Consider the following 13,511-nt stretch of genomic DNA (forward strand, 5'->3'; position numbering starts at 1 on the left):
TCTCTTAAACTGCACTCCTTAAAGCTCACATCAACGATGATAAATAAGACAACATTCCCAGTTTTTAAGTTTGTTATTCAATGCGAAGCAATGGACAGAATGTGTGATGTGATTTTGTGACTTTTATTCGTAAATATGTTGAAATTAGACACAAAGAACAAACATGGAGACGGAGAGATAAAAACTAAGAAACTAAGAAGTCACCCAGCAGGAAAAATACTGACAAATATTTATCAATTTAAAGGATTGTAAAGCAATAACATCCGCGTCTGAAAACAATAATTAACACATACAGCATGAAGTGTAAAATGCGATTATAAATTTGTATTAATACTTTTATTCAGAGCGTTTTCTTCTCCAGACTTCAGAGTCCGAGAGTTTTCTAACACCGGGCTATTTTAGGATCTAATATCCAGATAAAACCTCGTGAATAATGTTCAGCAGAGATACAAATGTCCGTCAGTTGATTAAAGATTTATTATTTATTTATTTATTTATTTACTTGTGACCTGCCGAGGGACAGTTATGTTTAATACGGTTCATGGTCCTTTTCCAAATAAAATAAATAAATACCCTAATGATATGTTTGTCACCCGGAACTGCGTGACGTTAAAGTCCATGATAAATTCAAACACAGTTCTGTTTAACTGTGGAAAAAGTGGAGAAACACGCGAATACAAAGGCCATTCAAGTATGTAATTATATTTATAAATCACTTCGGGAAATCAGTTTTCTGCTGATTTCTAAAAATATTATTGCGTAACAATTTATGCAGCAAATTCTTGTTATTTTCTGTTTAAAGCCATAATTTTAGTGTTATTGGTATATTAGAGCTAACATCATATTTTCACACAATTAAAATTATTTTAGTGGCATCGTCATTTATGCAGCTAAAATATGTTTTTTCTCAAAATTAACATTATTTAAAAATAACGATTGAGATCAGTATTATTTGTCCTCTCCATAAATAAAGCGTTTGAATGTTAATTGGCTGGACACTTTGATTAGATATATTCTCTACATACATCAACCCTATCTTTAAAAAGAAACGCTTTCATGTTTAAACATTTTAAACGGTTATGAACAACCACTGACTGATTCCGTCTTGCTTTTACGCACAAATGATCATAACACATCTAACTCTTGTTCCTACTTTTATGTTTGTTTTTCTCTCGCTCAGACTTTTTACTCACTCACTTTACTTTATAACTATTTTGAGGAAGGTGTTGAACAAAGAAGCTCTTAATCTGTAAGGGCCTGAAATATTTGACCTTGACTCTACGTCATTGCGCATCGAAGTTACGCAAATAATTACTGAAAGCGAAATTTCACAGCTGCTCAACCTTCTCGCAGGTAGCGGATACTGCTTGTTTTACGCTTTAAGATGAGCTTCAACGATCACTGCAAACTAGGCCTCAAATCAACCAGTCTCCATCCTCACATCTTCTTCTTCTTCACGGTGTTCGGCTCGTGCAGCAGCTCTCTACACCATATTTAGAGGCTCCAGTCCTGCGCGCGGAGTCTCGGTCTGTGGCCCGGGTTAAAAGGTGCTGAAACGAGCCGTGAGCTGCTGTCAGTTTGGATGCTTTACTGCTTTCTGCGTGCTTCCATCCCCGGGGTCAGACGGGGTCAAACGCTTTCTTTTCCTAATTGAATATTAACGGCACGTTTGACCGTCACCGCCCACCCTAACACGTGTCCCTCTGGTGGGAAAAAAAAAAGTGAGAAAACAAAGCTGCTTCTGAGAAGTTCTCAGTTTTATGAGTGCGTGTTTTGAGCAAATAGTCTGAGAATCACACAGTTTGGTAAAAAAAAAACAAAAAAAAAAACAACAAGGCAAGAATAGCGCTTAGGAGTTTAAATGTAAAAATGACTACCAGATGAATTCAGAAAGTGTGTGGCAGCAAATATTTGCATCCAACCAGCCTTTTAAAAAAAATGCATAAAACCCCAGAGGATATTTATCAGATTGCGTTGAATAGCAGATAGAATAAGGCGTTCAGATGTGGCCTTCCTGCTTCAGGTTTGTGTTTCTGAGAGGAGGGATCTAAACAGAAAACAGTTGGTTTTAGGTTTTACTGCTCGTGTTTAACGAGTTTCCTCCCACAGGGATTTAAATCCACTCTCACGATATTTCTTCTGCCACAACTTTACGCGCCAGCATTTAGTCTACAAAGTTATATATAAACATACAAAAGTAGGATATATTTTCGTCTTATAGTTGAGAAAAATCCCGAATGAAAATATGGCAAACGGTGTCTGATTCACGAATAGGTAGGCTTCAGGTCGTGTTAGCGCGCACGTTATTTACACCAAAGTGTCAGAAACGCGCAGATTTTCTCCCGCTTTATATTCAGATTCAAAACGGTTGACTTGTTGATAATGAAATATCACTTCCTGTCAAGTTTGCGCATGGTGACGTAACTTGATTGAACGATTAATTTGTGTGACCTTTACGCGTTTGATATTTTAGTGTCAGAAAATTTTTGCTACGATATAATTTGTTTTTGGTACACACTTTTTTGAACTGAACTTTTTTGGTTCAGTTCCAGCTTTGTCTTTTTCTTTGAATATTCTGCCTTTAAATGTCACCGTTTCTATTTCCTTAAAATTCTAATCAAGAATTTTTTTCCGCACTTCAATGTTTATTTGAAGACGACAGAGAGCACAGCGGTGACCTTCGGGGGAGTCTTTCAGGACCCACACGTTTGACTTCAGGCCGCCTTCAGCTCGTGACGGATCAAACCAGCCCGGTCCTCAGCTCCGTCTGTCTGTGAAGGATCGCTTCGTTTAGCCGCTGACAGGAGATGTGTGACTTATTTTCACCTCTCAGGAGGAAACTTTTCTCTGGTCGGAGCGTTTTCTGCTGAACGTCAGGGGTGAGGATCAACACTGAGAGGAGAAGAACTATCTTTGGAAACTGGATCCTATTTTTAAAAATAGGATTCAACTCAAAAACTCATCAACGAGGTAATACTACTACTACTACTACTACTACTACTACTACTACTACTACTACTACTAATAATAATAATAATAATAATGTCTTGCTGCTGTTGTTCTTTTTATATTATAATTCTTATAATTAAACTAATGTTTTTACATGTTTTGTTGCATTATAGTTGTTGTTTTTGCTGTTTTGATTGTTGTCAAACTGACTTAATAAGCAATAATAATAAGCACAAACACACACAGAGACAGAGAGAGAGAGAGAGAGAGAGAGAGAGAGATATTTAACTGTGTATATTTTAGTCCTACCGTTTATATTTTATTCTCCAAGTCATCTACATTTTCATACACTACTTCTATGTGAAATACAATATTGTTTCTTCTTCTATATTTAATGCAAATTTTGTTTAAAATGTATAATTGACTAATCGAATAATTGTCCTGAAGTTCGGAAATAATTGAGACTTTGATTGTCCAAAAGTGGAACGTGCATTTGGCCAACTTGACGAACGTAATGAAAATACTTCAAGAAAATGATGGAAGTCTTCATTTAAAATCTTTACTTCTTTTGAATTATATGCCTCTTGAACGTGTCGTTTTGGATCCATAGTGTGTGTGTGTGTGTGTGTGTGTGTGTGTGTGTGTGTGTGTGTGTGTGTGTACACACTGTCAGTCACTGACCTGCAGTTCCGCTGGAATAAGCGCTCAGTGCACCGGACAGAGAAACTATTTCACTCGCTAATCCTCTCGTTCCTTTATTTCTGTGCCCACCTGTTCTCTCTGCAGCTCCTCTCCTCAGCTGTTAGAGACACAATGAAGCTGCAAATGTGACTTTTCCTACAACCACAGTAATGATACAGTCAGCGGCTCACACACGCGCGGTGAAAAGACACAAGACATTAGAATGACTTTGGGTTGTTTGCCAGAGGGAGAGGAGAGGCCGCACGCGAGGCCCTCGACACAATTTCATCCAAGGTCGTCGGATTCAGACGCCGGTGAATCAACCGAAGTCAAGAGAAGTGAAGCAGCAGGATCTGAGTGTCAGAGAGGAAAGACAACAGGACTTGGTGCGGTGAATGAATAAATAATTTGACTTTAAATGACAACATTGTGTGATTTTATTGACATGTTTCGCAGATAAATCCGCACGTGAAGCTGGTTTAAAGTAAAAGCACCAAGCTTGTGTATTTTTCTTCAAACATTAAACATTTACAATCAGTTCATCAGAATTCTGCAGTTCTGATGCAGGCTCTTCTTGCAGGACGCGCGTGTCTCTCATGCTGCCATTGGACAAAACACTTTGTCGCACTCGCTTTCCTCACTTCTCATTGGCTGTTCTGCTTTGACAGCGCGCAGGAGCCCCGCCCCCTCTGAGCCAGAAAAAAAAAAAAAAAACTCCTCCAGAAGTGAGTATCAATCAGCGAGAAGTTGGGGGGACAGAAAGAGAAAAAGAAAGACACAGAGTAGAAGGACGGAGAGACGCGCAAAGCGGCACACCGCATCCAAACGATCAATTCTCCCGGACTCGAGCTCATGTGCAGCCATGATGGCACTGTCAGCCCTCCAAAGTTTGACGCGACGTTTCTAGTCACAGTTGGGATTACTTTGGACACTTGGTGAGTTTGCCTGACGCTGTAAACACTGACGTGTGTTTTTTTTCTGTTTCGATCACTGCGTTGGACGGACGGAGAGGGTTTTTGCCGCGTCCTCCCCCCACTTGGGTGGATTTGAGAGAAATGAGTGAGAGGAGGCGATCTGCCGCAGCTCTGAGCTCGAGAGCCCACGCTTTTTCCGTGGAAGCCCTGATCGGCTCCAACAAGAAGAGGAAGCTGCGAGGCTGGGAGGAGAAGGAGCTGGAGTTGTCCATGGAGAGCCTCGCCGCGGACGGAGAGGACCCGGCGCACTGTCTGGATATGGACCCGGGTCAGTGCGCAGACATGCACCATGCACACCGTTTAAATGTCCGGAGCTCCGTTATATCACAAAGCGACGAGTTCCGAGTCAAAACATGGCTCCAGTTTCAATGAGCCAACCCCACGACAGAGCATTAGGCTGTAACATCCACGGCCTCGGTGTGGACGTAGCGTGTTTTTCTCTTTAAACCTCAGCGTGAGAGAGAGGTTCAGCTGTGCTGCAGCGCTGTTACACAAAGAAAAGAAAACGTTTCTAATTGTAGAATCAGCTTGTAATCCAGCAGGCCTGTAGAGAATGTCAGTCATGTTGGTGTGCTGTCAGGGATATGACAAGAAATGCATCAAGAAAGTCTTCAGTCAGCTAATTTACACCAGCAACAAATCAAACTATCAAACAATTGTAAAAAAACCAAAAAACTTTTAATTGAACTGGTGGAATCCACCACAACATATAGAACTGACTTTAAGAAGATGTGAGCCAAAATTGACCCAAGCGTAAAGCTGTGTCTGTTTTGACGCGTTGAGGCCTCTGCGACGATATGAACGAACACACTGCTCTGCCTGGATTTTGCACTTGAATTTGTTAGATTTCACACCGCTGGAGACTTTTACCCAGACTCTACCTGGCGCAAATAGTTACTTATAATAATTACTTTTGCATTGAAAGCGTCTAAACTGCGCCACATGCACACCACACAGAAATGTAATATACCCAGGTGTGATAAAGCGCAGACAGGATTTTCAGGATAAATGAAACACTTGATTGATCGTTTTAAACATGTTTTAAAAGAAAACAACCAAAGCGTGAAATGTAAACACAGGCGAGAAATAAATATGGATTATGACCTACAGTAGAGCCGACGTGTAAGAAGCAAAACATGAAGAAAAAAAAAAGCTGAAATACATTTGATAAATTAAACAGCAACGTGAGATTAAAATATTAGAGTTAGGAGAGTTGTTAGATTACGAGTGATGACCTGTGTGAATTAAGATAATGTGTTAATAATACGTTTTCAATAATTGTATTTAGACGAGGCGTTTTAGAAAAGACAAAGTTTTTTTGCAGCAACTGTTTACATTTCGGTTATTTTTCAAATGTAATTTACGTCAATTTTGCGTAACAGAAATGTGCGTTAATTTAAATCTTGAGCTCACGGGCAAAAATAATTCTTCTGTCTTGTTGATTGCACGTTCATAACGATCTCCCCGAAAAGAGGTGCTCTTCAAAGAATTAAGCGTTTGAATTACATCCAAAGAAGTGTTTCGTTTATTGGCGACCAGATGAAACAGAGATAAGCATGCTGCACCGCTGAGGAGATTTCTTCTGCATCAGACCTGAAGTGACTTTTAACCTTTTAGGCGTCGCTCTGAGCTGAGGCAAACGGAGAGCGAGCTGCGTGTTTGTATGAGCCATGAAGCTAAAAATGTTGTTGTGTTTGCTCTGAAAATTCAAGGTCATTCAGTGCAAACGGTGTTTAGAGGAACGTGAGAGTGTAGTTGTCTTGTCGCTATTGCTTTGGTAGAAATGAGCTTCGTGATGATTATAGATCCAAATGAGGCCTGTTTTTGTTATTGTGGGTTTAATTTGGCTTTAACATTTACACGTCTAAAATATTGATTAATGAATTACAGTCAAATATTTTGTAAGAAGGCAGATACTAAGAGAAATGATGCTGACTCTTCTCTGCTGCTCAGGCCGGCTGCAGGCTGACCTCTTACGGCTGAAAGCGAGTGTGATAAAAAGCCAGAATTTGAGGATTTCAATATGTATTTCTTTCCCTTAATAACTATTAGATTGACATTGGTGCCTGATATTAAAACGTGGAGCTGTCTGCAGTGTTGTCAAACGGGGGACATTAAATTAAGCATCGATTACAGCGCTGCTGACGGTGAACAGCTTGTTGTTAGTTTTGTGTTTTTAAGGGAATCAGATTCCTCCAGACTTCATTAAACATCCCGCAGTCATTTTCTAATCACCTCTGGTTCTGTGGGGCAGAAAGGTCTTTCTGTTCATCTCCTCCTAAGGTTTTGTCCCATGGATTTTTGGATTTGTGACTGAATGAATTATCAAGTTCCCGGTTCCCCCCCCCCCCCCCCCCCCGGTGCCGCTCATTAGCAGGCGGGTTCCTGGCAGGTTCAGCGGGTCGCTCGAGCTCGGGTCCTAAAAACCTCCGCTTTGGACGGTGACCGAGAACAGCGAGTCTCTGTGGTCAGATTATGTGGTCTGAAGGAATCCTTAACGGAGTGATTTTATTTTTTTACTCAGCTGCAGGCGAGGCTGGAAGCCGGTTGGTCGTATAACACGTTTATTAGCCTCAGAGACAAGGGCAGGACTGAGGGAGGCACAGGAACTGAACCAGGCTCACATTTAACGGTCTGCCTGTAAGAGCGGAACGGTTCAGCTAGTTAAACCTCACAAAAGTACGACAACCACATCCACAATATTAACCCCTTTAATTCAGTAATTAACAAGATGAACTACACCTAGTATAACCTAATATTAAATGTCACTGAGCCAAAACCAAGTGGTTTACAAGCTAACACTTTGACGCACAGATTTACGCACAGAACGCGATAAAGAATAACTCCTGAAATCTCCCGGGTATCCGTAAATTTAAAACATTTAAAGATTTCTGCACAACACTCGGTGCTACTAATACCAATATGGAAAAATGCTTCATTGTTTTCGGTGCTTCCCTCCTAATGTAAATCTGATAAGAGATGTGTGTATGAGCGGGACAGAAGTTTATACTCCTTCCTTCGTGCCTGAGCCTCCATCACAGACAGAACAGGTGCTTTCTGTGTGTATATTTGGTTACTTGGTGATTTCATGGTTTGAAAGTTTGCTTCTGTCCACTGAAAATCTGCTGAAACTTCATTCAATACAACATGTGCAAAAAGCCTATTTTGCTATAAACTAAATATGGTAGTAACTCTGATTCCAACCTTTGTCTCTTGGAGAACCTCTTCACTGTCTTGCTTGTAAATCTCTCAAAATGTTTGATATCTCAAGTCAAAGTTTCCCCTTTATCTACAAAGAAACACATATTTTAATAAGTAAGAACAGTGTCACCCATACATTGTGCTCTCTGTATGTTCTTAAGTTCAAATTTGATACTTTAAAAACAATGTCTGTACATCAGAATCACATTAGAGATATTGCATATGATGTGTGATATTTTTTTACAAGCTTTAAAATGTTCCTTATTCAGTATTTTGTATGTTTAGAAATTGTGCTAAAATATATTTCTGCAGGTTTCAGTGATGTCCGGCTGCACATTTAAGAAAAGAGATGAAAAAACAGCTACATTAAAGAATTAAATCTTCTCTGTTTGACACATCATAAACAGAAAATTAAAAATATTTAATCAGGTGCACAATTTTTAACTGCTACTGAAATAAAAAAAAAGGTAAAAACTTAACGTCAGCCATAATTGGAAAGATGATTCCCGCATGGCGAGCTAATTCTCTCAGTACATTACTAAAACTATCCTAATGTTTAAAAATATATATCTAAATATTATGTTAAAATTACTATTAAGTGGTTTAGGGATTTCTCTTAAATAAATGATAATCACAATTTTATAAAATGATATTTTTATTTAAAAATCATCTTCTGAGCTGTGTGGATGTGACGCTCAATTAAAAAGTTTATGTTTCAGTATTATTCTCGTTAAATATATGGTATAAGTGCTTTATTCTTTCTGCTAAGTTCAGCCATATTTTAGCTGCCCCTGTGTTGATATAAGTGTGTGACTGTGTGTGTGAGAGAGACAGATTGGGTGTGTGTGTGACTGCATGTGAACTGTGAGTGTAATGTGATGTACAGCACTGCCTTGATTAAATTTAAACCAATTAGTGGCCTGCTATGGATGTTAGCTTCATTTTAATGAGGCCTGCATGAGCTGATTGGGAGCCTTCAACCACAAGATACAGCCCCTGACTCTGTGTGTGTGTGTGTGTGTGTGTGTGTGTGAGATAGAGAGTGAGGGGCTTACCACAGCAGATGTCAGGGCAGAGTTGTGCTGACTGGACGAGTTTTTGTTCATCAATAAATGTCACTTTTCATTCATCCAGCTCTTAAACCAAAAAACTAAACTGAAGCTTGGACCCAAAGACTGAAAGAAAACTGTCACATAAACTCGCTGCTGTGTGATAATTTATTAAAGGCTGTTATTAGTTTCTGAATCGTTTCTGAAACGATTTTAAAGTTGAGAAATTGGTGTCTTCAGGCCAACTAGAGATGCCAACATTTAGCAGCTCAATTATGTGTTTTTTTTTTTCTGCGCACAGCTCTTATTTTGTTGCTTTTAGTTGATCTGTGTGTGTGTGTGTGTGTGTGTGTGTGTGTGTGTGTGTGTGTATGGTTGGTTTGCGATAAGGGACACATCCTTCAGCATGTATGCAGGGCGTCCAGACACAGATGCTATGCTCTGCATTGGCCTGTGTTTCTCCTCCTCTGCATCTCACAGGCGTCCCTGCTGAAATTATCTTATGTAGTCGAGCCGTTAGCTCTCTGGAATGTGTGTGTGTTTCCTCTGAACGTCTCGGTCTCACACACCAACTTCCAGGTTTAGATGCTTCGCGTAGATACGGGTGCAGCTCACTGAGGCTTTTGAGGCTGTGTTTTTGGCAAATACTTCAGCAGATTTCAGTTAGTAGTTTTGAATCCTGTTGGAAAAAAAACAAACACCCACATCCAAAACTCTCCAGACTGATGGCTTTATTTTAGATTTGTCACCTAATGTAGGTGGTGAGACTAGTTTAAAGCCTTAAAATGAGAAATTATTCAAACACAGAACTTTATATAAAGGGAAAATAAATGACACTGTGGGAATTTTTTTTTTTTTGTCACCTGTATCTCATATCTGACGAACAAACTGAAAGTGTTTTATTTATTAGAGCCTGAAAGTAATAAAAACAAACAGCAGTATCTGTCTTCAAACTAACAAGACTTTGTGGTTGTCAGTTTGAGCGAAGCAGCTTGAAAATAAAATAATCTGAGTGTGTTTAGCATGTCAGTGCAGCATTCACATAGAGGACAAAGTTAGGAAAATAAGCACAACATAATTATTTAGAAATCATCTGGGGAATAAAAAAACTGAGGAACTCCTCAAGTTCATTGTCAAGAAGGTTTACACGAGGAATTTGTCTTTGTTGTTTTTTTGGTGCAGCTTAAAAAAGATAGAATATAGGAGAAGAAAGAAACAGAAGTACTCCTAATGTCAAACTTAAATAGAATAATATTAACAACAAATAGATTTAAGATAATAATGTAATATGATGTCTCGTTTTTCTTTTTTAAAATATTGCCAGCTTGGGAACGTACAAAATAACAACATAAAATGTGTTTATAAATCACATTTTATTACAGATAATCTCAGTGAGCTATAACTTGGGGATAAAATCATAGGAAAGCTAAAATTAAAAATTGCTTCTGCACTCATGCATAATATATAGAACTGAAATCAATAGATCAAGCACGCAGCGTCCATCACTCAGCGCACCAGGAATTATAAAGAAAAAAAAACTACAACCACAGAAACTAAAGGCTCATTCTCCATGTTTGAAAAAAAGAGTCCATCATGATCTAATCGTGTGTTTGTGTCACGCATAGAGTCAGATGTAGAGGCTTAACATGGATGTAATGCTAATGTAGTGCTAAGTGACTATGACGGCTGGATGATGGGCTGCTGACTGAAGGAAACACTTTTTTTGTTGGTTGCAATATTTCTCCAAAACAGTTGAATAATTACACAGCATAATCTGTCTGCATGCATTATACACATGAACTGACAGAATCCCCAAGCTATGATCTCCCTGTTTGATATAACATGCTATCTCTAGCCTGATTTAATTTTGTAATCCTCATTTTCAAGATTAAATTACAGCAGATCAGGACGATAGTGAACTTTCTTCAGTCCTCTTCTTTAAAGACCATCATCAGTTTTTATATGAGTTTTAATATGGAGCGAGGGGGCAGCTGTTTGAGTGTATCTGTGTGTGTGTGTGTGTGAACAGTTAAAGGAGAAAAACAGGAGAGTAATCATGTGTGACAGACTCATTGGCTGCAGTGACACTGAAAGGATCTCCCAAGAAGATGATGGAAAGTGTGTCTGTGTCTCTCTGTGGTCATTACAGCCCCTCCACACCTCCACCCCTCCTCCTCCTTCTGCTCTTCCTATCTCCATCCCTCCTCCTCTCTTCTCTCTTCTCTCCTCTCTGTGCTCGTGTTTCCAGCCGGCTTGGCTCGGCCTCGGCTGCAGCGGTTTGGCCCGGGACTCCGTTCAGTCTCTCAGCAGCTCTGCATTTGCATAACCATATTTGTGTGCCCGTCAGTCTGCCAAGTCCACCTCCTCGTGTCAGGGCGTTCAATAAATAATACATTATTAGATTTCTTTTTTGGGTGGTGGTGTTGGAGGGGATGAAGGATATTTAACAATAAACTACTTCTGAGAAAAGTCAAAGAAAAGAGTGTGTGTGGATCTTGGGAGAGTTGAATCTGGGTAAACTGCAGTTTTTGAAGTGGCTAGTATTAAAGATTTGTCCTCACAGCTGGAAAACTATAATGCTTTTAAAATTTGAACTGGACAAGGTCAATTCATTTGTTGAGACACCTTGCAACTTTCTTTCAGGTAATTTGGGGGTTAAAAAGTGTTAATAAATAGCTGAAAAAGGTGGTTAGTATAATTAGCTGGTTTCGAGATTAAATACTTAAACAATGTCTAAAATGTACAGAATGAAAGGAAAAGCTCCTGATGCATTTTGATGCAATGTCTCTTTTATTTTGTCCATCTTGGTGTGGACTTTAAGAGTGGATTTGTCGATGAAGCTCATGTGAAGGATTCTGAGGTCACCCATGTTGGTGTCTGGGAGTTTGAGTCTCAGGCGGATGGAAAGCTTCCCTGTAGGTCTGGATGAGTTTCAGGATGCAGGAAATAGTTTTATCTGCTATGACATTGTGACGGTGTTGATGGTCAGTCCATTAAACTCGGTCCAGAAGGAGAATTGAAGGGAAAATTCTTTTTTTCTGACCGTTTCCCTTCGGAATTCTTCATTGTGTGGCCTCAATTTAAAATTTAATATTTTCTACAGCTCGGTTCAAAGGCGTTACGCAGCATTTATTCTGCTTTTGACATCAACCCAAGGCTCCATGACTAGCCGAGTCAACCAGCCAAACTCGGCCGCTTCTCTCTGAGCTGCAGACGGCAGGTGATTTGGAGTCAGCGGAGAGAACCGCTGTACCTCCTCACTGCGCCAAGTTTCCTGCGTAAAAATCCAAACGCGAATTAATTCCACTGTTTTCAGAGCTGCCTTCTCATCATCTTCCTCATTTCCCTCTCAGACTCCGAGGCGAGTCCCGGCTCGGACGGAGAAGGTCTGGCCGAGAGAACGTCGTGCTCCTTCGGCTCACCTGACGACCTGGCTCCCGGCCCCTGCGAGCCTTCGCCCCCGGCCTCCATGGAGGAGATCCAGGTGGAGCTGCAGTGCGCAGACCTTTGGAAGCGTTTCCATGACATTGGGACAGAGATGATCATCACTAAGGCGGGAAGGTAGGCCGGAAACACAGTCACACACATACATCAGCTGAAGGCCTACGTGCAGCTCTGTAAAGGGCATGGCGCAGACAGACTGTGCGTAAAAGTCCGTTTGTGAACTTTTAAGCGCCAAAAAACAGTTCCAAACATCAACAATAGTTACTTATCATTTTCATTAAGTCGAAATACAAAAATATGAGGTGAGTTGAGACAATTTAGGGACAAGTCATCACACAACAACGAACAACTTTACGGAATATGCAGACACAAAGTCAAACGCACATGCGTAATTTTAAAGGAAACACAATTCAGTTACAGTTACAGCTACATGCACACACACAGTCACACTCACACACACCTCTGTGCTGTGATAGAGGGTGTTAATGTGTTGCACATGCAGGCCGCTGTGTCGTGTTCAGGCCGTCGTGACGCGGCAGGTTATTCCTGATGATGTCTGAGAATAAGGAGAGCTGGATTTAATCAATCGCTCTGTTCCGGGGTTTTTCTCACTCGGTCTCTCGAGCCAACAGTCCAAACAAAGAGAGCGAGAGCAGAAGTTGACCTGTGGATCCTACAGGAAAGACCTTTCCCCGCGCTCAGCTGCGCTCCCCGCGATTTACATTTCCCTCCTCTGCTCACATCTGTCCGCATGGCTTGTTTTCAGCTTTGCTTCAGCTTTACGGCAAAGACCCCCTCGTAACAAGATCTTTATCATCGTTTATAGTCTTTCAAAGCGGTTATTTCTTTTATAAATAGAATATAAAGTATTAGTGATCAGAGATTATCTTTTAATTTCAAATTAAAGTGATCTTTTTGAAGAGAAATCTACGATGGAGAAAACGTGGAGTAATGCAAACGCAGTGCAGCAACCTTTTCAAACGTGTTGTACTGCAGTCTGAAGTCATGAATCATTAATGTCATCTAAACAAACTTTTTGGTCAATAATAAGGCAAGTTAAGGCACCTGCAATAATACAAATACATATTTTTAAATTGACTTTTCCTTTACTTTTGAAAGTGCAATGACCTTTATGTGGAGTTCATGGAAAAATGACAGAAAAAAGTTATTTTTAGTTCCATAAAAACGTAAGTAAGAATTAAATGTATTTAAA

At 40.0% G+C, this 13,511-nt stretch overlaps 1 protein-coding gene across 3 annotated transcripts in view; it reads left to right on the forward strand.

The window, feature by feature from the left end:
* Positions 1-2,655: 2,655 nt before the first annotated feature.
* Positions 2,656-13,511, forward strand: part of tbx15 (T-box transcription factor 15) — a 37,331-nt gene continuing 26,475 nt past the window's right edge. Inside the window, exons 1-3 of one of the 3 annotated variants that reach the window (XM_020632005.3) lie at positions 2,656-2,970; positions 3,736-4,872; positions 12,208-12,415. In XM_020632005.3, the coding sequence (XP_020487661.1) occupies positions 4,686-4,872; positions 12,208-12,415 (395 nt within the window). In that variant the 5' untranslated portion in view covers positions 2,656-2,970; positions 3,736-4,685. The remainder of the gene's footprint in view (positions 2,971-3,735; positions 4,873-12,207; positions 12,416-13,511) is intronic. The other 2 variants (XM_065962121.1, XM_065962122.1) reach the window with 2 other exon arrangements.

Source organism: Labrus bergylta, chromosome 13, assembly GCF_963930695.1.
Source record: "Labrus bergylta chromosome 13, fLabBer1.1, whole genome shotgun sequence".
Taxonomy (NCBI): Eukaryota; Metazoa; Chordata; class Actinopteri; order Labriformes; family Labridae; genus Labrus; species Labrus bergylta.